At 48.0% G+C, this 24279-nt stretch overlaps 1 protein-coding gene across 5 annotated transcripts in view; it reads right to left on the bottom strand.

The window, feature by feature from the left end:
* Efcab6 (EF-hand calcium binding domain 6) overlaps window positions 1–24279 on the bottom strand; it is a 206172-nt gene that overhangs the window by 60534 nt on the left and 121359 nt on the right. For all 5 annotated transcript variants that reach the window (XM_085831456.1, XM_085831457.1, XM_021183280.3 and 2 more), the window contains 9 exons: window positions 23590–23700; window positions 20887–20995; window positions 18991–19158; window positions 15728–15787; window positions 15455–15615; window positions 14642–14806; window positions 12861–13029; window positions 3925–4042; window positions 1166–1299 (listed from right to left, as the gene is read on the bottom strand). In XM_085831456.1, coding sequence (XP_085687582.1) covers window positions 1166–1299; window positions 3925–4042; window positions 12861–13029; window positions 14642–14806; window positions 15455–15615; window positions 15728–15787; window positions 18991–19158; window positions 20887–20995; window positions 23590–23700 — 1195 coding nt within the window. The remainder of the gene's footprint in view (window positions 1–1165; window positions 1300–3924; window positions 4043–12860; window positions 13030–14641; window positions 14807–15454; window positions 15616–15727; window positions 15788–18990; window positions 19159–20886; window positions 20996–23589; window positions 23701–24279) is intronic.

The raw sequence follows: 24279 nt of genomic DNA, 5'->3' as shown, positions 1-24279 counted from the left end.
AGAGTGAACAGGCAGCTGGGCTGAGCCCCGTGTGGGTGGAGCACCCTGCAAGATCAGAATCAGACTGTGCGGTGGAAAACGGAGCATAGAAAGGCAGCTCATGCCATCTTCCTGTGGTCCTGCTTCATTCTGCTCACTGTTTTGAAAAATGGAATGCGGCACAAAAGCCCAGCTCTGCAGATGCAGGCAGAGACATGCTCCTGCACCTGCCCTTGCCAGCCAGGTGACCAGGTTGAAGGTCAAGGCCATAGGAGCCACAGAGGACCTGGATATGGCTCCTACCAGGGCATATCCTCAATTCACCACAGGGTCTCTGGTTCTCCTGGCTTCCTCCCTACCCACCCGCTGCCTCCCAGTGGTCTGCCCATCCACCCACATTCCTGAGCAGTTAGGATGGGCCTGCTATTCCTCCCCAAAGTCAAGTGCTCTGTCCTCACACAGACAAGATTGCTAAGCTCATCTTTCTTCTTCTCTAAACCCTTCCTACTTCTTACCATGGAGTTTGTTGGGACCATTTATCTACCTTGTCCATTGAAGGTCTCATGTGCAGGGAGTCCATTCTTGTGCCCTGCTGTTTGCCTTCCCTTAGAGAGCCCTGTTAGTTCCTGGCCAGCTTAAGCTAGGCTTCTTATCTGCCTTCTCTTTTCTTTCCTACCAGAATTGGACTTGAGCTTCTGACCTGGAGCAGGGGCCCCTTCATCCTCTGGACTAGTCCACCTTAAAGGGTCCTGCCTTGTTGTCCCACAGACCTCCTCAGCAGCTAGCCACAGTGTCTATGAGTTGCCACTCCCTGTTTGTGTCTTGGACAAGAGTAGACTCTAGGCAGGGCACCCCAACATTTAGTGCAGACTCTGGAAGGCAGTGAGCATGCATAATTTGGTGCATAAGCGCAAGTGGGCCCATGCAGGATTCCAAGTCCGCTGTCCCACACATGGCCATGCTCCCTAGGAGAGGTTTCTTTATTTCTGCCATCAGTGTTGACTGTGCATCTCAGAAGACGGGGCTCTAAGAGTTAGGCTCCCCAACCCAAGGTCAGTGCCTATCTTTCTATGTCCCCTGTAGCTACCAGGCCTGACTAGATACCAGAGCTCATGCATGTGTGAGCTGTGGAGTCAGAGCAGGGTAGAGCCTTAGAGGAGCTACGATGTAGAGAGCTACATGTTACCCGGAAGGATTCCTTCAGTTTCTTGGGGAAAATTCTCAGGCATTCCTCAGCAGATATGAAGTGCTCATCCATGTTCGTTCTTGAGGCTGTGCGTGACTGCAATGGGACAGTTTCCAGTCCGCTCAGCATACAGTCTAAAAGGGAAACAAGTGGAGAGTGTCCATGAGCTCTGCAGCCACACCTCTGTGACTACCTTAGGACCTGCTCCTTCTCTCCTGAAACCTGGTTGAGAGACCCCATGAGGCATGGCATCCCCATGGGTGCAGCATAGCACTGTTCTGTAAGGGTCTGCCTCCCTCACCTCCCAACGTATCTTAGGAAGGCTCTTATCTCAAAGGGAGTTTGGTTCCCACAACATGGGGACACACGGCATGTGGTACCCTTGGCGCGTACACCTGCCCCATGCTTCTCTCCTTCCTTGCTTCATCTCCTGATTCCCAAGGCCTCTCCCTTGTCCTTGTTCATTAAGTCAGCAGGCTTTCCTCACCATGTATCCTTGCCATAGGGCATCACTGATAACAGCGAGTCAGTGGAGCACCACAGAGTTCACAGCCTGGGACTAGAGAGGGGCTTCTGGTCAGGGGCCAATCTGCACTTAGCAGAGACTGTCACAGGGTGAGCATGCGGTGTTTGTGTTTTGAATAATGAAGTAGGAATGAGTGAGTCTAAGCTGGCTCCATCAGCAGTTGGCATGCCCCTAGCAAAGAGGCGTCCTTACCTGTCCCTTAACGATGGCAGAGCCACTCGGGAGAGGGGGATCTGAGTTAGATCCCTCCGGCTACAAGAAGAGCTAGAGTTACACACTCCCTTTTGGTGCAAGGAAGTGTATGGTGTACTAGAAATGGGGTTCATGGGGACCCTGGCTGTCCAGACAGTACTCAGGATTGCACAGCTGGACCTTTGATAGCCATTTATAGCCTCATCACTCACCCCATGCTCACCAGGTTGGGGTCAACAGACTATACATTCTAGGACATGGCTGCAGTAACATGTGGGGTCTTTGGGGGGGTAGCAGGGTACCCTGACTTCTACTCTCTCCATCTCAAAGTAGGGGCTGATTACTGCTTGGAAGATCATCAGAGCCGATCCCTCCACAATGAGCAACACACACACACAAATACACACATATCCACATACAGACACACACACATACACAGACACATATATACACACAGATATGCATACACAAACACACTCAAACATATACACATACAAATACACACATTTCCACATGCACACAAACATATATCCACATACATACACACACAAACACACATAAACATATACATTTGCACACACACACGTACAAACACATATCCACATACATACACACACAAACACACACATACACACATAAACATATACATTTGCACACACACATACACATATATACAAACATTTCCACATACATACACACATAAACATATATTTGCACACATACACACACATATACAAACACATATCCACATACATACACACACAAACACACACACATACTCACATAAACATATATATTTGCACACACACATACACCCTAGGGTCACCGGAGTATGACTTCCCCTTCCTGAAGCATCTGGCCCTGTAGGGCCTGGTAGAGGAGAGCAACAGCAGGCTCCTGAGAGGCACGGAGAGGCCAGGGAGAGGAAGGGACCAGCATATGATCCTACCAGACCTCAGGCAGATGCTCAGAGAGGGCTTCACCTGCCCAGCAGATGTTCCTCGGAGCTCTACATCCTGCAACTTCCTTTAGGGGTGGCAAACAGACAGGAGGTGACAACATTCTAAGCTGTCCCTCATGCCCAGGGCCTCACTCCCGCACAGGGGTAGCACCTGTCTCTTAGTGTGTAAGAAGGGGTGCTGCTGGGGCAACTCTCTAGTGGTGATGAAGCCACCCCTCAAAGCCAGTGACAGGGGAAGGGACATGTGTCCGGGGTCACTGGAGTCATTGCCCAGCCACCCTGCAGGCTTCTTGCAGTAATGACAAGTGTATTCCTAGGACTCTGTACAGGAAGCTGGTAGCTTTGTCAGGGAGCTGGACTCTGCGAGAAAGTGATGGATGGTGCTGGGGTCTTCAAAGGGCCGGAGGCCCAGCTGTCCCTGCTCTCCTAAGAGACTGAGGAGCAGAAGCACAGGTGGCCAAGTGGGTGACTCAGCTCTGCTTACCTCATGACACAAAATATGCGCCCTAACTTTTTAAGAACCATTTGGGGTGGGCCATGACCGGCCTCACTAGTCTTGCTTGGGTTTACCACTGAATCTAGACTGTCTGTATCCCCACCAGTGAAGAGGAAAGAACAACACTTGCCTGTAAGCAGCATTGCTAATCATAGAAAACCATCTTCTGATTTGTGCGAGTGTGTGTGTGTGTGTGTGTGTGTGTGTGTGTGTGTGTGTGTATGTGTTTCCCCCAGTATTGCCAATTTGAGCCCACAGCCTTGTGCCTGCCAGGCAAGAACTCGGGCTACATCCCCAGCCCTCAGATAGCAATCTTATATGGAGGAAAAGTCTTAAAGACTGTGCTGTGGGTCTGAGGAAGCACTTTCGGGACCATCAGCTCTGAGTCTGTAGTCCGTTCACAAAGTTCTGTTGAACTTGGTGAAAGGGCTGAAACACAGATAAGATTAGGCAAAGGCAGCTTCTGTCTCTCTGCCGGGGTTGCCGTCGCAGGAGCCAACTGGCGGCACTGCTAGGAAAAGACCTGTGGTGACACATCAGGCCCCATCGTGGGCGAGACACGCAGACACCTGCCAGCTAGCTACCTTCAAATCCCATGGTGAAGTCCTGGTAGCTCATGCCTTCTTCGTTCTTGAAGCCTAACTTGGAAGCCAGCATCGCATACTGGCAGTCATTCATAGGCATTCCACTTCTCTCTAGGACCTAGCAGGGACGAGGGCAAGAGGGAGAGAGGCATTAGGGCGGCTGTCCCAGAAGCCACTGCTCCTCTGCAAGGATCCGGCAGCCATTATTACTTGTCTGCCCCCAACCCCGCCCACAGCTGCCGAGGGTGGGGCCGGCCTTCTGTATCCCTAGATAGAGGCACTGGCTTGATTCTTGGGGAGGGGGCTTGTGAGTAAATAAAGGAAGGGGGCTCAGACAGTATGACACATAGACATAGCCAGCTCAGCAGCTCTTCATCAAAGCCCTGCCAGCCAAGGTATCCGGCTATCTCTTGCCTCTCAAGCAACTTCTGCATCCCCATAAGCTAGCTTCTTCACACATTTTTCCCCAGACCAAAGGTACAATGAAGGCAGTTTCCAGAGGGAAAGTAAGATTGTCCTCTGGTTTCATCATGACCCATGGAGGCAAGCCGTGCAGCTGTCTGATGGGAGGGCATTTGGAGGCACCAGTTGGCCTCTCCCTATGAGGGTTCACTCCCTGAAGATGGTGTGACTCCAACACAGACACATGCTCCTGTTCCATTTGTGTATATGGCGTGGAGTGGGGAACAATTATGTGTCCCTCTGTGACAAGCACTGGGGCAGAAGTGTTCCCCCAAAGCCATCTTCCTAGGAGGCATTGACTGGCTGAGCTGCTGTGGCCAGATACCCTTGGCTCCATGGTGGTCGTGGACAATCTGGAAGCTGTCTGCCTGGAGGGTGCCTCCCACAGAGAGGTGCTGGGGGTGGGGGGTCAGTGCAGGTGAAAGAAGATGTATTCACCTTGCTGCTTACCCAGTGTTGGATGAAGGCTGTAGACTACAGGTTCAGAATGGAGCTGTGCATCTAGCAGGATGGCTGAACTAAGTAGGGACCGAGATAGAAGGCTTGCTGAAAGCTTATTGGGAATTGAATGGTCAAGGTTGTAGGGAGAGGAGTTGTGTCTGCAGCCCGGCCACACTGGGACAGTGGATGTGTGACTAGACTGGGGACGCCATGCATGGTGACATGGGAGTATAAGCTTTATTGGAACTCACTCCCAGGAGGGCCCATGGGTCCACAGAGAAGACAATGGCACTCCCAGGAAGGTCCAGGAGTACCAGCTGGACAACGCAATCGGTGTTGTGTTCTTTATGGTGCCCTATACTGGTCAGTACAGGGAAGAGTCCGCAGGCCTGATGCCATAGCACAGATATCAGCAGTAGCCAGCTGTGTTCCTATGTGCCTCACTCTTGGAAGCAGCTGGCATGGGACACCAGGAGGAGGTGGGTACTCTAGTGGACTCGAGCTTGTCATGCCCAGACTCTGTGGAACACAGACTTCATCTGAAAGTCCCTATGTGGCTCAGCAAGCCTGCTCCCAACACTCCCTTAACTCAGACTGAGCCTTGGCAATGAATAGAAGCATCCCAGAAGCCTGGCATTGGCCTTCTTTTCTCAAGATCACACAGCAGGCTGGGGGGTGGGGGGGAAGACGTGGACATGAGTTGACACAGTTGGATTGTTCTGGTGTTGCACAAAGCCCAGAGCACAGGGCCAGTGGAGGCCAGTCTGGGATATAAAGCAGGGGGCGCCCCATCCCATCACCCTCACTGTGAGATGCTGCCCTGGTCATCTGGCCTGGTTCAGATCGCAAACCACCTCATACCATTGGAGTGAAGAAACTAGGCTGGAGAAAGAATGGGGCATTAGAAGTGAACTGTACTCACACAGTGAAAGAGGGGGCAACCTGCTATGGAACCCTGGTCCTCACACAGGGAAAGCTAACCGGAGTCTTGGGAAATACCTTGTGACCCCACCAGTTAGGAGACTGCAGGAAGCCGCCAAGGGGCTTTGAACAGGCTCTGTCTCCTGTGTCTGCATCTTCTATCTTCCCAGGAGGCTTCAGAAAGCAGTTTCTCCTCCCCTCCCCCTCAACTGGACACAGTCTGTAGAGCCTTCAGACTCTGCCTCCTCCTCACTTGGTTGAAGACTTTGAACCCCTTGAACAGCCTAGATTTGGCTCCGTGCACAGGACCCACCATTTATGTGTGTGTGTCACATGTTCCTTCTGGGATGCAGGAAGAGGATACAGGGAGCTGAAGACAAACAATGGGAAGATGGTGATATATCCTTCCTGGTTGATGGGGCCTGGCCTTGGCCATGTGTGTGTGTGTCTGTGTGTCTTTATGTGTATGCATGTATACATATATGCCTGTCTGTGTGTGAATCTGTGTGTCTGTATGTGTGTGTGTATACACATGTGCCTCTGTGTGTGTGTGTGTGTGTGTGTGTGTGTGTGTGTGTGTGTGTGCATTTATATCTATGTGCATGTGAACCAGCCAGTGTGCTAACTGCAGGACCAGGAGCTGCAGGCCTGTGGCATTCCTGAGGAGCAGTGTCGAATTCCAAGGCCATCCTTTGACTGGGAATCCCATGCCATCTGTGTCATTCTCTGCCTGTGTTCCCAGGCCTAGCTCTGGAGGTTCCCGTCGTAGCATGGCGTGCATTGAGTGTTTAGATAGAAAGCTGCAGCCCACACAAAAGCACCCAGAGGCAATGGGGTCTCAGCAATGAATAGATGGGTTACTCACTCTGAAAAATAACCTCATATTTTGAAAACAATCACACATGAATTATTCATTGCAAAGTCCTCCTGCTTAGTCCTTTCACAAAAACATATGCAATGGATGGGAAGAAAATGTCTGCAGGCAAATGTTTCCGAGCCCTGGAGGGTTGTGAAGCACAAGGGAGACACGGGAGCCTTACACAGCCTGGCCAGTGGGCTGGGTGTGCAGTTCCCGGGGGCCAAACAGTACGATGGGACATGCTTGGCCTCGATGGCAGGCTTCTCAGAAGCACTGAGCTCCCCCAAGGCAGTGCCCCTTCTCAGCTGCAATGAACACAGCAGCGGATCCTGAAGACTTTATCCTCAACACCTGCCTCCAACTCACGGGCAGCAGGGACTCAGCCACAGCCTTGGGGACAGACTGGAAACCCTGCATCCACCCTGTCTTTTCCTGGAAGACTCTGTCCTGAAAGTCCATTGAAAAGTGACAAACTAGTATCAAGTCCCTTCCTTCTTTCTTTTCTTGGTTGTATGTATATGTACACATGTGTGCATGTGTGTACACATGTGTGCATACATAGGTGTGCATCTGTGTTTATAGATGTGTGTCTGTGCTTTGCTTTTACTCACTAAGCAGGGTAAACTAGCTAACCAGCGGGTCCCAGGGATCTACCCATCTCTACCTCCCCAGCACTGGGATTCCAAGAGTGCACCGCTGTGTGTTCTAGGCATCCAAATCAGATCCTCAGGCTTTCAAGACAGGAGCTTTACAACTGAGCTGTCTTGCCAGCACCTCGCCTGACATTTCTAGTGCTCCAAATGACCCTGCGTGGAACAGACGTCACTGCAGAGAACCTTCCTCCAAGCGCTGATAACATTGACTTGATGTGGTGCTTTCGGTGCTCTGAGTGGCAAGTGCCCAGTGGTGGTTGCTGATGGGACCCAGGCCTTTCTTGGGGCAGAATGGTCACATCTGCATATATGACATGCTTACTGTACCTCTGTGTCATGTTTTCTCTTGAGGACACACTGCCACACAGTTTATCTAGAGGAATACTGCATCACTCCACATACAAAACAGAAACTCTGAGGCCACTAGGGGACCCTGCAGTCCTTTCTGCCATGCTGTCATCTGTTTAGACAGGGCAAACTCTGCAAGGCACGGCTGTAGCTTTCAGCCTCCCGCACTCCTGTGCCTCCTGCTCTCCATTTCCTTGTGCATGTGAGGCGTCTATCTGTGCAGGCCTGCGCGTGTGAGAAGCAGATATGGGTATCTTCCTCGATTCCTTTTCCTTGAGGCAGAGTCTCTTAATCAAACCCAGAGCACACTGATATATAGCCAGTCTTGCCAGCCAGCTCCCTTTGAGGAACCACATTTCTGCCTTCTAAGGCAAAAAAATGACAAGTAGCCATGCCCACCCTGAATTCATGTGGGATTTGAATGCCAGCCCTCATTCCTGCGTGGCAAGAGCTTTAACCACTGAGGTGGTATAGGCTCTAGCCACTAGGCATTCCCTGTTGACACTTCTTGATCCCCTCAGGGGTTGCATCTGAGTCTTCCCAGCATCTTATTCCCTGAGTTTGGGAACTTCCTGTGCTGTGGTTGGTACCGGAGACAAGTTCGCAGTAAGTTTGCATTAGGGCTGTGCCTTCCTCTTTCACTCTGCCTGGTGTATTCTGAAGACATCCATGTGTTTCCATTGTAAAAGGGAGACTTCAGACACACAGTTCCAAGCTGATGTGGCTCTGACTTTGTGCCTACGCTCACCTCCAGTGCCTGGTGTCCCACTGTCCTCCAGTCCTGACATTCTTGCTGAGAGTTGGGCAGCTGCTCAGAGCATGGCTCACCCCACTCTGATTTCAGCACCTTGAGTTTATTCTATGTTGGATTTTCTGAGTTTCTTATATTTTTGGATGTGAGCCTAGCCTTTAACGGCTGAGCCATCTCTCCAGCCCATGAGTTTCTTAAACCCATAAATTTTAGCCTTCCACTAAAACTGTAACGTTCAGCACTTGTACACCCACGTGTATACACACACACACACACACGATTAATTAATTAAAATTAATCCTGCCGGGCGTGGTGGCGCACGCCTTTAATCCCAGCACTCGGGAGGCAGAGGCAGGCGGATTTCTGAGTTCGAGGCCAGCCTGGTCTACAAAGTGAGTTCCAGGACAGCCAGGGCTATACAGAGAAACCCTGTCTCGAAAAACAAAAAATAAATAAATAAATAAATAAATAAATAAATAAATAAAATAAAATAAAATAAATCATGATCAGGAATCCTCAAAAATTAGCCATGGTCCCCCAAAACAATGGAGATAATAATAATAATAATAATAATAATGCAATAATTAGAACAAGGAAAGCCTGGGAGGTTATCACAATTCAGAGGAGCCTCAGGAATGGGTGACTACGTTTAGCATGGTGTCCTGAATACATTCTGGATAAAGAACCTTAAGTAGGCTGGGCAGTGGTGGCGCACACCTTTAATCCCAGCACTTGGGAGGCAGAGGCAGGCAGATGTCTGAGTTCAAGGCCAGCTTGGTCTACAGAGTGAATTTCAGAACAGCCAGGGATACACAGAAAAACCCTGTCTCAAAAAACTGAAAAAACAAAAGCCAAAACAAAAAAAAGAACCTTAAATGGAAAACTAAGGAATAAGGAACTCCAAAACACTAGAGTGAGCTACAAGCAAATCCTCACGAAATGATGTACTAAGGGAGTGCTTTAGGCAGATTGAAAAATGAGTCTAGTTTCAAGCAAAGAGGAGAAGAAAGGGGAGGAGGACATAGTGACAAATATGTTATGGACAGGTTGGTATAACCGCACGTGTGCTCTCGCGAGCGCACGCGCGCGCACACACACACACACACACAATGTCTCCTGGGATTTTAGATTATATGTAAAATTGAAGTATGTAGTAAACAGTACTATCAAAGAGATTATAAAGTACCATTTGCCATAAAACCCACATCTCTCGTCTTAAAGAGAATAAGAAGTAATTTACTCTAGAGCCATTTTGAGTGACCATGCCCCAGAAATACAGATTCCGTTACCCCAAATTCCACGTTCCTATGTGGAGGCAGTTTTGTGGAGATTTTATAATTTTATGATGGAATGAAAAAGTCGTCATTCAAGGCAACTTTATACCCACGGGACATCAGAGAGACGGGTAGACTGAGATGGGGGAGCTCTCCTGTGGGCTCCAGACACTACCTGATGACACTCTTCGATTTTGGATTGGTGGAAGGTCGTAATCTGCTAAATTAACTGATTCCACAAGGTCCTAATCTATTTGTCAAAAGATGTTAGTTCCACAAAGAGGTGGGCAAGGAGTGGCTGTCCCAGAAGGCTAGGGCCCAAGCTAAGGTAACCAGCCTCCGGGCCTGCAGCATTCCAACATCTCCGTGGCACTGGATCAGAAGACCAGATCGGCCAACCGGTTTCTGCAGTCACAGCTCCTCTCCAGGAGTTTTGTTCATAGACCTAAAGCACTCCACACTGCTAAGAAGGTGCAAACAGTAAACAGCAATCAGCACAGGCTTTACAACAGCACCAAAACTGTGTCTGTAATGGGACATGGCGGAACACAGAACAGCAGTATCAGACAAGTGAGGTAACAGAGAGAACTGTCAGAAAAGGAACCATGTGATGTACAGGCTAGAGAAAAGGCTAAGGCACTCAGCAGCTACAGAAAAGAGAGCTGGGTGTGTCCATAAGAGGCTTGCTGCAGATGCCCAGAGTCTGAAAGTCAGAGAAGAGGGCACCAGCCCGATGATCCTCAAAAGAAAGCAGAGGTAAGCGGGCCCGGAGCTAGGTAGCATCACACTGTACCTGCCGAGTCCCGAAGACACACAGGAACCTCAGCGCTTTTGAAATCTCTTAGCCTTAGGGTGAATCACGCAACATTAGCAGAAGCAACATTAGCAGAGCACAAAAGAACCTTGCAAACAAACCCACAGACACTGAATGGATGCCACGCTTCCTTGCACACCTGTGGAATGAGCCGGGGAGACCTCCATAGCAGTACAGGACTTCTAAACAACTCAGGCAGCCCAAGCGATGACCTTAGGAAACTAAGCCTCCTTCCTGCTGACCCTAAAGGGTCAGAGAGTCAGTTTGCTGCCGCTGGAGCAGGTTGGGTGTGGCATTATGCTGAATCCTGGAAGGCTCTGTATTCAGCTCACGGAGAGGTCAGGCAGGCAGGCAGGTAACATGCGAGGCTGGAAGCCAGGAGAATCGTGGTCTGGGCTTTGTGCTAGGAAGCCCATGGCTTATTATTAGCAGACATAGAGCTCTAAGATGGAGCACCTGCCACTAAGCTGGTGGCTATAGATGCACAGAATAGCCAGGTGGGAACAGGGGTCCAGGCCAGCCTTCACAGCCAGCCCTGCAAGGTCAGCCTTTGCTCTGTCACAGCCCCCTGCTGCTCCCCTTGCTTTCTGAATGGTCATGGGTCTGTGAGCTGATCGGTGGACACAGCACTATGTACGACAATTGCTTCATACGGCTAAGTGTCAGGGATGAGAATGGGTGCTGGGTACACAGGGTACCATCAACAATCTGGGGCAAGGTGCCTTGTGAGTCAGGTGGCTGGTACCCATTTGCCCTGCGGCCTCTGCAACCAGCCTCCCACAGTTGCTCTCATTCTTCAGAGATGTTCTTGCCATGTCTTCAGGGACTGCCTGCCTCCGTCCCAGGTACCTTCTCCGTTGCTGTATAAAACCCTGACCAAAAGTAACTTCCAGAGGGTAAGATTTACTTGGCTTACAGGTCACAGACCATCATCGGGGAAGACATGGCAGAGACCCAAGGCAGGAGCTTGAAGCCGAAGCCACGGAGGAAGGCTGCTTACTGGTTTGCTCCCATGTTCACAGTCAGCTGCCTTTCTTACAAAGCCCATACCCACCTGCCCAGGGATAGTACTACCGCAGCAGGCTGGGCCTCCCTACATTAACAATCAAGACAGTGCCTCACAAACAGGTCCATAGGGCAGTCAGATGGAAGCAACCCCTGAAGTGAGATGCCCTTTTCAGAGGTGTGTCAGGTTGGCAACCAACATCAGCCATCATACCAGACATCCAGTCCCCAAGTCGGGACATTGGAGCCACCTGAGCCTTTCTGCTCTCCTAACCCTAATTTCTGAGCAGGACTCAACTATGCAGCCCCAGCTCCATCACCACAGCCCTTAGCTTAAATATCAGGCCCCAGACATCTTTGGTGTACACGTGGGGTGGTATGGGGGGATGCATGCCAGAGGGTGGGGATACATATATATGCACATAGAGGCCACAGACCACCACGAATTTCTTCTGGTGCCATCTACCTCACTGTTGCTGCTGTTGTACTTTTTCAAAGGTAGGGCCAGAAACTGGTACTTGACAATCAGGCTTGATGGGGGCACCTGTCTATTTCCATCACCACCACCACCACCCCAGTGGTGAGATTACAACTGTGTACAAGGATGCCAGGCTTGTTGCCTGGGTGTTGGGGATTGTACTTGGGTCTTCATGCTTGTGTGGCAAACTTACTGACTGAGCCTTCATCCTGACCACTAGACATCTTTTGTTTGTTTTGTGAGGAGAGAGGCAGGAGTGGTTTTCTCTGCTCTCTGGCCTTACCTAGAAGCTCCCAGTTCCCTCTCTCCCACCACCAGCCTCTCCTCGGAGGTCCTACTGAAATGCCACTCCATGTGTCTCAGCTAGCACATGCTAGGAGCCTGTTATAATGCCTGGCCTGGAGGTAGACATCAGGCAAATAGCAGGCACTTGAGTCATATTATCTTCTTAGAAACGGATTCCACTGCTTTGTAGCCTGTCCACACGGACACTACAGCAAATTAACGGAGATGCCTTTCAAAGGGACGGCCAAAGTGCTGCTAGCTGGAGTGCTTGTTGCAGGAATCTTAAGCATCTGTGTAAATTAACTCCTGGAGCCTGTGCAGGGCCCTTCAAGCTGAGACTTTTCTGGCACAAACCTGCTGGTTCTACAACCAGCCCACCTCTCCCAGATGCCCTGTCACTCTGTGTGTGTGTGTGTGTGTGTGTGTGTGTGTGTGTGCAGGGATATGTTGCTCACCTCTCTTATCTTACATAAACTGGTTTTTTTTTTTTTTGGTGGCACCACCTGGGAATTCTTCTACTGTGCAACCAACCCCTTCCCTACCATGAAATAAATGAGCAGCAGCAATGAATGAAGTGTGTAAGCCAGTAGGATGGAGGGCACGGACCAGGGCAGGAAGGAAGCCCCACAGTGGACAGCATCGTACCTTCCGGAATTCCTCTTGGTTGATCTTTACATCAGGCTCCTTGCTGATGCTAAGAAACTGCTTTCTGAATATGGGGTCTTTCTGCTGGATCCGGTGCTTGAGACTGTCAATGACTTCTTCCTTGGTCATGTTGTTGCTCTCTGTAGTTTTGTCCCCAGAGGACTGGGTTCTGAAATCACAAGTAGACACTGCGATCCCCATCAGCTGACACGACATACCTGCTCACTCATCCTGAGTAGACAGGCATGCTCAGAGAGTGGGGCTTCCTTTCTGCATTTCTCAGCTGCAGAGCCAGGCCTGCAGTCCAGCATCACCATATCTGCAAAGAGGGTCTTGATGACCATGCATGGTGGCCAGCCAATGGGAAAGGACAGAACCGTCTTCACACTAAGACTCTCAACTTGGAGCTGGGGGGAAATAGATCAAGGCTGGCCGAAAGATTAGTGTTGTCAGCCAGGCAGGATCTAGAAGTGCCTAGAAACAAGCCACCAGGAACACCTGGGAGGGACTGATTTTGGCATGCCCTTGATTATGTTGACCAGGCTAAATGAGATGGGAAGACCCACGCTAAAAGCAGGCAGCACCATGCCCTGGGCTGGGGGATTGAACTACATAAAAAGGAGACCATGAGCTAACACCTGCATCGTCTTTTCCTGCTTCGAACTGTGGCCAGCTGTTTCACCTTCCTGCGGCCTTGACTCTGCCACCATAACAGACTGCATGTATGGCTGAAAACAAAATACTTTCCCGTACCGGGGAAACAAAGTCAGGGCCTCCAGAGAGGCTTCAAGCTAGACAAAGCATTTGGGGCCATCTGTGATAGATCAGAGAAGCCGTGCTTAACCTGCATAGCTTTGTAGAATCAACTTAATTCACAAGATGTATTATGAGAGGGTGTGCAGTTGGAAGATAATACATTCCCCTCCGTCCACAGTCTCCTGGGCCCTTCAGAAAGAACGGGACAGACATGGGACAGACATGAGGACAGACATGAGGAGCAGAGTTCCGGTCCTCTCTCTGGGAAAGCCTGCTTTATGAACAGATAAACTGCCAGTATTCCTTCGCCTGGCTTTAGGGAGACATGTTGCCAAATATTTAAGCTTTCTCTTAAAAGGCATACCCGTCATTCCATGCCCATGGACCCTGAAATAGAGAAGTGACAAGATGGCACTTGCTGGGTGTCCCCACTCCTGCAGGCATGACATGCCAGGAACAAGCAGCTTAAAACCTCGTCTTTTCCTTAGACTGATCTGGTGTCTGAATGTTCATCAGTCTGGTCCTCTTCTGAATGTCCATCAGTCTGGTCCTCTTTCCAATTCACTCAGTGTGTTCTGGTTGCCAGTTCAGGCAGTTCAACCTGGCTATCATTACAACAGCTCCCCCATCCATATTAGAAACTGTTAGCTGTGTTAATGAGCATGCTTTATAATAAATGTTAAGCTATGGGGAAGACTCCCACTTCTGTGAGAGATGAAACGGGGGAGGAGGGGACATGCAGGCACAGAGCATTCATGCTGTCCGGGAGATGAAGTCCAAGGTTGTCAACACAGGGACAACCTCAGCAAGTCCCCAGCTCTGTGACTATCCTGCTTCCATTTCTAAAATTAGCAATTGTTTCAATTATTAGCGAGAGCTCTATCTGCTCTAACTATGCAAGCTAGGGGACTGTCCTCTCTAATTGACCACAACTCTGAAGATACAGAAGCCACATGTACTGACAGAGTGTCTACTCCTGCCAGGCTTGTTTTCTTTATTTTTTTTAAACCTTTGCTCGTATTTACCTCTCATCCTGCTGGCCCGGCTCCTCAGTTCGAAACTGATCACTTAGCTGAACCTTCGGAGAAGACAGCGGGGGTGTAGGTGGTGGGATACCCACGCCGATGGATAACAGAAATTTCTTGTACAGTATCCTTCCTGAGCTGGCTTCTTGGAACTTACTGGAGAATCTAGAGATGAAAAGTTATCAGAGTGTGCCCTTTAAAAGACTAACATTGTGAATTAAAAAAAAAAATTATGTGTTGATGGGTGTGTCTAGGTACACATCTGTTTGCTTTTGAGTACAGGCACCTGCCGAGGCCAGAGGCACTGGGGACCCTGAAGTAGAGTATTTGTGGTTGTGAGCAGCTTGTTGCTGGTGTTGGGAACTGACCTCAGGTCCTCTGTAAGAGCAATAATACCCTTACCCTCTGAGTCACCTCTCCAGCCCAAGGTTAAAAAATTAAAAAGCTCAATCTCAAGTGTCCAGGAGAACGAGGAACCTCCACAGGTATTGTACTCACACACATAAATATATACAGAGACACACTTGTACACTTGCAAATTTAATAAACAAACAAACAAACAAACAAATAAATAGCAGTAGGAATAGCCAGTGATCCCAGAGACGCAGACAGAACCTGTGTCTCCACTCACTGGGGACACTCCAACTTCTCCATATGTCCTCTTTTCATGGAGGCTCTGACTAAATGACACACGGTAATTTTTTAGTCCAGCGCTCGTGAGGACTCAGCAGACAGTGTGTGTTACTGATATTATTCATGAGTGTCACAGAGCAGGCTGTGGGGAAGCAGGCTATGAAGGACCTGTGAACTTACCTTACTAAGTGCTCATTTGATAGATATGGGCAGAATACACGCATGACTTTCCTGAAGTTATTTTTCCCTATGGTCCCCGTGTCCCCAAGGTCGTATGACTGCAGCATGCTGTAAAAGGCGTGGAGGTTCCTGGTGATGCTGTCCAGCACCAATTCCTCTACCTAAGACAGGAAAGAAAGACATCCTCCATTCACTGCACGGGAAGCCAGCACGCAGGTGCCCTCGGAGCACACGGGGATGGTGCCCACCAAACAGAAGGCAAATGGTACTTACTGAATCCCAAGCCACAGGCAGAGGTGTCTTGGTGTCTGTAGAAGGGGACATTTTTCTCACCTAAGTGCACGAAAGAAAGTTTATCCTTCCTGAGGCGCAATCAGGAGCACGGGGCTTGGGCTTGAAATCTGGCTCTGCCTGGCTGATCCAGGTTGGAGCAAAATTTATGAAAACAAACTGCATAGATCCTAACAAGGGAGGCTGTGCAGTGTCCTTTAAAATTAGCTAGTGAACTTCACTGCGTTGAATGTCACTGATGGCTCAATGAACGATGACAGACTGCAAAGCCATCAACATGAACTTATTTGTTGGTAAAGTCAGGTACAGTATATAAGAGTGTATATCCAAACCCTTCACAATGTGCATTTGTAGTCCTGTACACTTACAAAAGCATCATTTATATTCCAATATAACTGCTTGTGATAAAAGAAATTGTGTGTGTGTCTATATACACATCATAGGGTTGGAGGTGTGTGTGATGGGTATATGTAGGATGGGTTTAAGTATATGTGCACATATATATGACAGGCTTAAGAATATGCAAATTGTGTACATCTGAAAGGTTTGTGTGTATACACATACATATGACAGGCTTGAGTGTAAATGCATATATGTGGTGGGCTTGTGTGCTTGTATATGACAGGTTTAAAAGTGTGCACATATAATATAACATGTATACACATATAGATGGTAGATTTGAATGTGTGTACACATATATGACAGGCCTGAGTATGTGGGTACATATATATGGCAAACTTATGTGTGTGCACTTATGCATGACATGTTTGTGTGTGTGTGTGTATACATATATGACAGGTTTTAGTGTGTGTGCAGACTTATATGGTGGGTTTGAGTACATGTGCACATAAATATGACAGATTTGAGTGTGTGTGCCCATGTGTCACAGCCCAGGTTATATCAAGGAGAGACTGTGTCCCCTGCATCACAAAGTCTGCCTACATGTCTTAGTTTGCTTTGGTTTGAAGATATGCAGAGCTGCGGTGACATCCAGAGGTAAGAAGTCCCAAGCACTGGAGCACTGGGCTGAAACAGACCTAAGTGAAGATTCCTGAAAACTCTACAACTCGCTTTTGAAGCAGGGTTAAGAACCACCAGTGGCTTAGCGTGTGGCCAGTGCTTGTGCAGAAGACACTCGGGCAGTCATCAAAATGACTGAGACTGAATATGTGGAACGTGTGTGTGTGTGTGTGTGTGTGTGTGTGTGTGTGTAAAGCCATGGACATGTGTGTGTGTGTGTGTGTGTGTGTGTGTGTGTGTGTGTGAAGCCATGGAAATATCTGTGTGTGTGAGCATGCATATGAGCAAGCATGTGTATGTGTGTGTGTGTGTGTATGTGTGTGTAAAGCCATGGACATGTGTGTGTGTGTGTGTGAAGCCATGGAAATATCTGTGTGTGTGTGAGCATGCATATGAGCAAGCGTGTGTGTGTGTGTGTGAAGCCATGGAAATATCTGTGTGTGTGAGCATGCATATGAGCAAGCATGTGTATGTGTGTGTGTGTGTGTGTGTGTGTGTGTGTAAAGCCATGGACATGTGTGTGTGTGTGTGAAGCCATGGAAATATCTGTGTGTGTGTGTGAGCATGCATATGAGCAAGCGTGTATATGTGTGTGTGTGTGAAGCCATGGAAATCTCTGTGTGTGTGTGAGCATGCATATGAGCAAGCATGTGTATGTGTGTGTGTGTGTGTGTATGTGTGTGTAAAGCCATGGACATGTGTGTGTGTGTGTGTGTGTGTGTGTGTGTGTGAAGCCATGGAAATATCTGTGTGTGTGTGAGCATGCATATGAGCAAGCGTGTGTGTGTGTGTGTGTGTGTGTGTGTGTATAAAACCATGGACGTGTGTGTGTGTGTGTGTGTGTGAAGCCATGGAAATCTCTCTGTGTGTGTGTGAGCATGCATATGAGCAAGCATGTGTATGTGTGTGTGTGTGTGTAAAGCCATGGACATGTGTGTGTGTGTGTGTGTGAAGCCATGGAAATATCTGTGTGTGTGTGAGCATGCATATGAGCAAGCGTGTGTGTGTGTGTGAAGCCATGGAAATATCTCTGTGTGTGTGTGAGCATGCGTATGAGCAAGCATGTGTATGTGTGTGTGTGTGTGTGTGTGTGTGTATGTGTGTGTAAAGCCATGGACATGTGTGTGTGTGTGTGAAGCCATGGAAATATCTGTGTGTGTGTGAGCATGCATATGAGCAAGCATGTGTATGTGTGTGTGTGTATGTGTGTGTAAAGCCATGGGCATGTGTGTGTGTGTGTGTGTGTGTGTGTGAAGCCATGGAAATATCTGTGTGTGTGTGAGCATGCATATGAGCAAGCGTGTGTGTGTGTGTGTGTGTGTGTATAAAGCCATGGACATGTGTGTGTGTGTGTGTGTGTATAAAGCCATGGACATGTGTGTTTGTGTGTGTGTGTGTGTGTGAGCATGCATATGAGCAAGCATGTGTATGTGTGTGTGTGTGTGTGTATGTGTGTGTAAAGCCATGGACGTGTGTGTGTGTGTGTGTATGTGTGTGTAAAGCCATGGATATATCTATACATTTTGAAGTATGAAGTACTAAACGTGTGATGGTCTGTGCTCAGCACAGCAGTGTCCCTCTACAGTGAAGGCAAACAACAAAACATTCTGACAGCAAAGCCATGCTTGTGACTGACCTGACTTTTTAAATGACCTTGAAGATTGCCAGTGCTAATGGCTGCCACAGAGCCTCTTCTAATAAAACTGACTATTTTTCAATCAAGAGCAGCAATGACTGCAAGCTACTGCTATGAGCAGTCACCCATGGAACAGTGTCAGCTCAGGACATGGGACTTCTTCCCAAACACCTTTCTGTTGTAGTTGTTTACTTTTTTTTTTTTTTTTTTTGAGACAGGGTCCATAGCATAGGATAGCCCCGAACTCACAGTACTTCTTTTGCCTCAGCCAGTCCAGTGCTGGGGCTACCACATGGGACTCTCAAGTGCTCTTTTGCAAGACCTGGCTGTAACTGGATCACCTGTCACTTTAGGACTGTTTTTTTTGTTTGTTTGTTTTTTTGTTTTTTCAGAAATGTCAGGTGACATCCTTAATATGCTTTAAAAAACAAAACTGAAACCAAACAACAAGCACTTAGCTGTACCTGGAAACCTCGTGGGAATGTGGGGTCGTTGATTTATCCATCATCTTACACTGTCTTTCGCTGAGCACACTTGACTGCCTGGCTTCGAGAGTCACCCAGCCAAGAGCCTGCTGCTGGGGGCCTACCTTAGTGCTGTCATCCAGCACATCCAGCAGGGAGTTGACCCTCACTGCTCCAGTGCCCTCGGGGTCAAACGTCTGCTTCAGCTCACTGAATTCTGAATCGTTTAACTTCGCAACCATGCAGTTGAGAATGTGCCGCAGTTCTTCCCAAGTTATGTGTCCGCTGGGTGTCTGAGCAGGAGAGCGTAAAGAACATCAGGAATTTAGAAACTGTATATTCTCGAAGGCGGGAGAAGCTTTGTGCATTCTCAGCATCAGTAAAGCATCAACTTCAGCCAAGCTGGGTCAAGACTTGACAACAGCAGCCAGTGACCACCATGTGACCACATGTGATAAAAGCAGGGCAGAGGTGGGAGCCACTAAAACTTTCTAAGGCTCTTCCCAGAACTGTTCCCCTACCAGAAAACAGGCAGGAAATAGTCCAGAGGAATGAGGGCCTTTTAGGAGGCACAGGCCAACCCCTTCCCAGGGGTATCCACCTTCCAGTCCTGCCTGTTGGCTCAGAATTTCCCAGCATTTCCATGGCAGCTTGCCAGTTTACTCAGAATATTAGTCGGATGTGTTTCCTCTATCACCAAAGCCATGGATTACATAGATGGGCAGCTGCTGAGAAAGAACTTTCTTCCATCTTACACAAAGCAAACCCTTCTGGTCCTGCACGTTCCCACAGAATGGAACACTGTGGATAAGTTAACTAAAAGTGAAAACCAAGAGACCCTGTTTACTGGAAAAGAAGACTACAGGGCCCCTACCTCAAAGAGGGACATTCTGAGTGTCACCAGCAGCCATCACTGACTGCCACAGTGTGGTAAAATGTGGGTCTAAAAGCTGAGAAGACCGCACGGTTCTTATTTTTCTAATTTATTTTTATATGTGTTTGTGTGAGAGCCCATATGTTTGTATGTGTGTGTGTGTGTATGTATGTATGTGTATGTGTGCATATATGTGTATATGTGTGTGTATGTGTGTCTGTGCATGTGTATGTGTATATGTGTGTATGTGTATATGTGTGTATGTGTATGTATGTGTCTATGTGTGCATGTGTGTATGTATGTGTGTGTCTGTGTGTGTGTATGTGTGCATGTGTGTATGTGTGTGTATGTATATGTGTGTGTATGTGTGTGTATATGTGTATGTGAGTGTGTTTGTGTGTATATGTGTATATGTGTGTGAGTGTGTTTGTGTGTGTGTGTGTGTGTGTGTGTGTGTGTGTACCTGGTGTCCTTGGTGTCAGATGCCCCAGAAGAGGAGTCATAAGAAGTTGGTTGCTCTGAATGAGCAGCAAGTGCTCTTGAGCACTGAGCCTTCTCTCTAGCCCCTGAAGGTCTTGTCTTTATTAATATTTTCTGTGTACATGTGTGGTGCATGTACACATGAGAGTACAGGTATCCCGTGTCATGTGTGAAGGCCAGAGAAGGTTATCAGGTGACCTGATGTCCCTCTACCTTATTGAGACAGGGTCTCTCTCTGAACCTGGAGCCAGGCTGGCTGCCATGGAGTCCCTGAATCCCTGTCTTCTTCTGTACACACTACATGGTACACACTACTTATCTGTGTCTGGGTTATCTCCATCTTGCAACATGTATACACGTGTCTTTGTGAGGAAGGGCCTCTGTTTCTCTTGGCTGATACCTAGGAATCACTGGGTCACACGGTTCATCTTTTGATCTTTACAAAACCCAGGACACTCTCCTTCATAGCAGCTGTGCAAGCTTTCGTCCCCACCAGCAGCGCATGAGAACTCTAATGTCCTACATCCTTGTCGCTAGGACCCTTTGGATACTGCGTCTTCACGGACAGGAAGAAGCCACCTGACCGTCTTTCTACTCTTTGGCCACACTGAGCATTAACCTTCCTACCTCCTGTGGGTCTTTCCCAGAGAAGGGTCCAGGTCCTTACCGAACTGATAAGTAATAAGGTCTTCTTCAGGGCTGTATAGCGATCCTCTGAGTACTTGAATAACTTCTTGATGATATTTTCCTTGCGTGACCGGTTTCTAGCTTCAGTGCTACAAAGGGGGCAAGAGAAACACAGGAAGAAGACTGTACCTCAGACTTGTTCTTAGAGCAAGGACTGGCTTTGCGGGGCTCTTTCTTCAAAAAGGGTAGTATATAGGGGCAGGCCTGTTTGCTTAGAGGGAATGCCTGACAGAAGAATGTTCTGAAAGAGACATTGACAGACATCCATGAGCTGTGCCTCCAATCCTGATCAACCCTAGTCAGACAACTTTCAAATCCAGGAAGGAAACCAAAGATTGCTGGCCAACAGCGCCCTGAGGTCTCACAGCTGAAGGAATTGGAAGCCCCAGCCCCTGCCCTCCAGTGACTATGCCAGAGCCACCTGCCCCCTCAGGACCTCTTGTCCTTTCTCACCTCGGACTCTTCACCCTGATGTTCCATCAACTGTATGAGTGTTCTTGGAGGCCATGGCCATTCGCTTCGAGAGCCGAGGCTTTCTTGTGAACTCCCATCAGAGAGGGAGACCCAGCCCCTCGTATGGGACTTTGAAGAAAAATGGCCTCCCTAGTCTCACATATTTGAGTGCTTGGTCCCCAGGGGTTGAACTATTTGGGAAGGATTATGAGGCATGATCTTATTGGAGGAGGTGTGTTGCTGTGGGTGGGCTTTGAGGTTCCAAAAAGCCCGTGTCATTCCCAGTTAGCTCTCTGCCTCCTGCTTGTGGTTAAGGATGTGAGCTCTCAGCTAGGGCTCCAGCACCATTCCTGCCTGCTTGTTGCCATGCTCCCTCCCATGATGCTCATGGACTCTAATCCTCTGGAACCATGAGCCCCAAACAAATTTTTTTTTAAAAATAAGTTCCCTTGGTCATAGTGTTTTCTTATAGCAACTGAAAAGTATGATACTTCAAAAGGAAGCTCAGCTGTAGGCTTCCCATCCCTCACTACCTAACAGACATCCTCTGCTCCCACAAGACAGGGCACGAGATGAGATCATTCACCTGCTGGACCATTCCCATGCCTGCTAGCAATTTGATGCAATGTCTATTCAGCTCTGCAAGAACATACCTACTACCCCTTTTCAGAAATGTATTCACTCTGGCACTGTGCCTCAGGATCACGTGACTAACGGGAAGAGGTTGTCTCTTGAAAGGGAGTATTGGCACAAGCAGATACTGTATAAGTCATCCCTATCTGCCTACTATCGAGGATACCAGGCACAGTGACAGGGTGTTCTCCATTGTAGGAAGACCTCTTGTACCTCTTGTCTCCTTACCACAGACTACACTAGGCATCATCACACCCACATGACAATAAAAATGTCTTGTGATGTCTTGTGACATTGGCAAGGGCTTCCTGGGAGGCACAGCTCCCTCACTGGAGGACTGCTGCGTTCAAGACAATGAAAGCCAGCAAGCAGCTGGGCATGGTGGTAGACACCTATAATCCTACACAGGAGGCTAATGGGTTCAAGGTCAGCCTAGGTGACACAGTGAGACCTTATCTCTAATGGAAAAAAAAAGGATGATACAAATATATAAAATTTTAATTTTATAATATATAAAACTTTAATTTTATTCTGGACAGCCCTACACGAGGTGCTGCCAGAGAAGAAAATTGTAGGAAAATGGAGGTGACTGCTTATGACGTGGGCTCACAGCTGCCCCCTAGGAGCAGGGCAGAAGGACTCTGGACACTTGGAAAGATGGTAGCCAGCTTGGTCATTAAATATCTGAGTCCTCAGGCAGGGAAGGTCCCAGGGACACAGTTCCAGAATTAACTCTGTGGTGAATTTTTGCTTTACAACATGTGTGTATATACACATATATACATATACATATATATACACATATATACACACATATACATATATGTATATGTGTGTATGCACATGTATGTGTATATGTGTATACATATTTGCATATATATAATATGTATATGCGTGTTTTATATATATATGTGTGTGTGTGAGAGAAACAACAACAAAACACCTTTTCTGTTTAATTCTTGGTTCATATCAATAAAGATCACACAGTAGTATAAACCAGAGACTCCTTGGAGCTAAAGTCTAAATTCTAAACAGCCGTCTCATTCCTTCTGTTTTATTTTCTGTTTCTGAGTTGCCGCTCCAACTTCCAGTTGGACGTTACGACAGCCATTAGACAGGCATTAGCGGCAACAAACACCGGGGCCTGAGGGAAGAGAGTGACTGCAGCGTGCAGCAGAGCTGCAGCAAAGCGGCTTAGTGCGTCTTTTCCCTTTCCATAAAACACGCAGCAAGTGTCTGCTTGCACACCGTCTCCCGGGGACACGCTTGGAGCTGAGGGACTCCTGTGAGCAGGTGTGTGTGCTGGAGGGGCCTTGAGCTCTGGGTGTGTGGCCCCACTGGTATCACTCAGGCAGGTGTTTGTTTGTTTGTTTTTCTCTGTAGAAAGGACTAGGAACGCCATCTCTATCGCTTAGGGAAACTTTATGCAAGAAAAATGAATGCAAAATCATTTATAAACTGTAAAGTGCCAGGAAGACGTTGACAGTCAGTGAGGACAGTTGGCCGCTGAATAAATGAAAATATATAATCTAATGCATACCGTGTGAAAAAGTAACCTAATACATACTGTGGCTTGTAAAGTGGGGTTCAAAGGTACCTGCTTCTTTTTTTCAGGGGAGTTGTCTTACTGACTTCCAACTTCTGCCGCTCATAAATTGCTGTAAGAAACTGCTTCCAGTTGATTTTCGTGCTGGTTTTAAGTCCAAATCTGCATGAAATGAAGACAACAATATTAAAAACAGTCCCCCCTCCCATAATACCATATGGATTAGATACTTAATGTGGAGTCAAAACCAGTAGCTATGAATTCATATGAAGTTTCAAATCTAAGGCAAACAAAGTCATTTTGCAAAATAGCATCAAAGAATGATTCCTCAAAAGCAAGGAGAAAATCAGGATTGTACCACCCTGTGTCACCATGTTCTGTCAGTGGTGGCGAATTCTGAATGAAGACACAAGGAATTTGGTTAAAATTCTGATGTCCCTGAAATAGTCTTTCAAACTCATTACTTGATGAGCTCAATTACCTCGGTTGGCAGGAATGATGGCTCTTAAAAGTACCGGTTACCTCAACTTGGAGGCCTGTGACTGTTCACTGAACATAGCAGAGGGGACTGTACAGCGATTTAGGGCAGAGCTTGTAGGCTGGGGTATCCCTCAGTGGCAGGGTATTGAATTAGCATCACAAGGCCCTGGATTTAATCCCTAGCCCTACAAAATAAACCACAGTAACAATAACAATGAGGGTAGACCTTGAGATGGACGGGTACCCTTGGTCATACGGGTG

This window comes from Mus caroli, unplaced genomic scaffold (genome assembly GCF_978045245.1).
Source record: "Mus caroli unplaced genomic scaffold, Mus_caroli_1 scaffold_16, whole genome shotgun sequence".
Taxonomy (NCBI): domain Eukaryota; kingdom Metazoa; phylum Chordata; class Mammalia; order Rodentia; family Muridae; genus Mus; species Mus caroli.
This window is presented reverse-complemented; position numbering and strand designations above follow the sequence as displayed.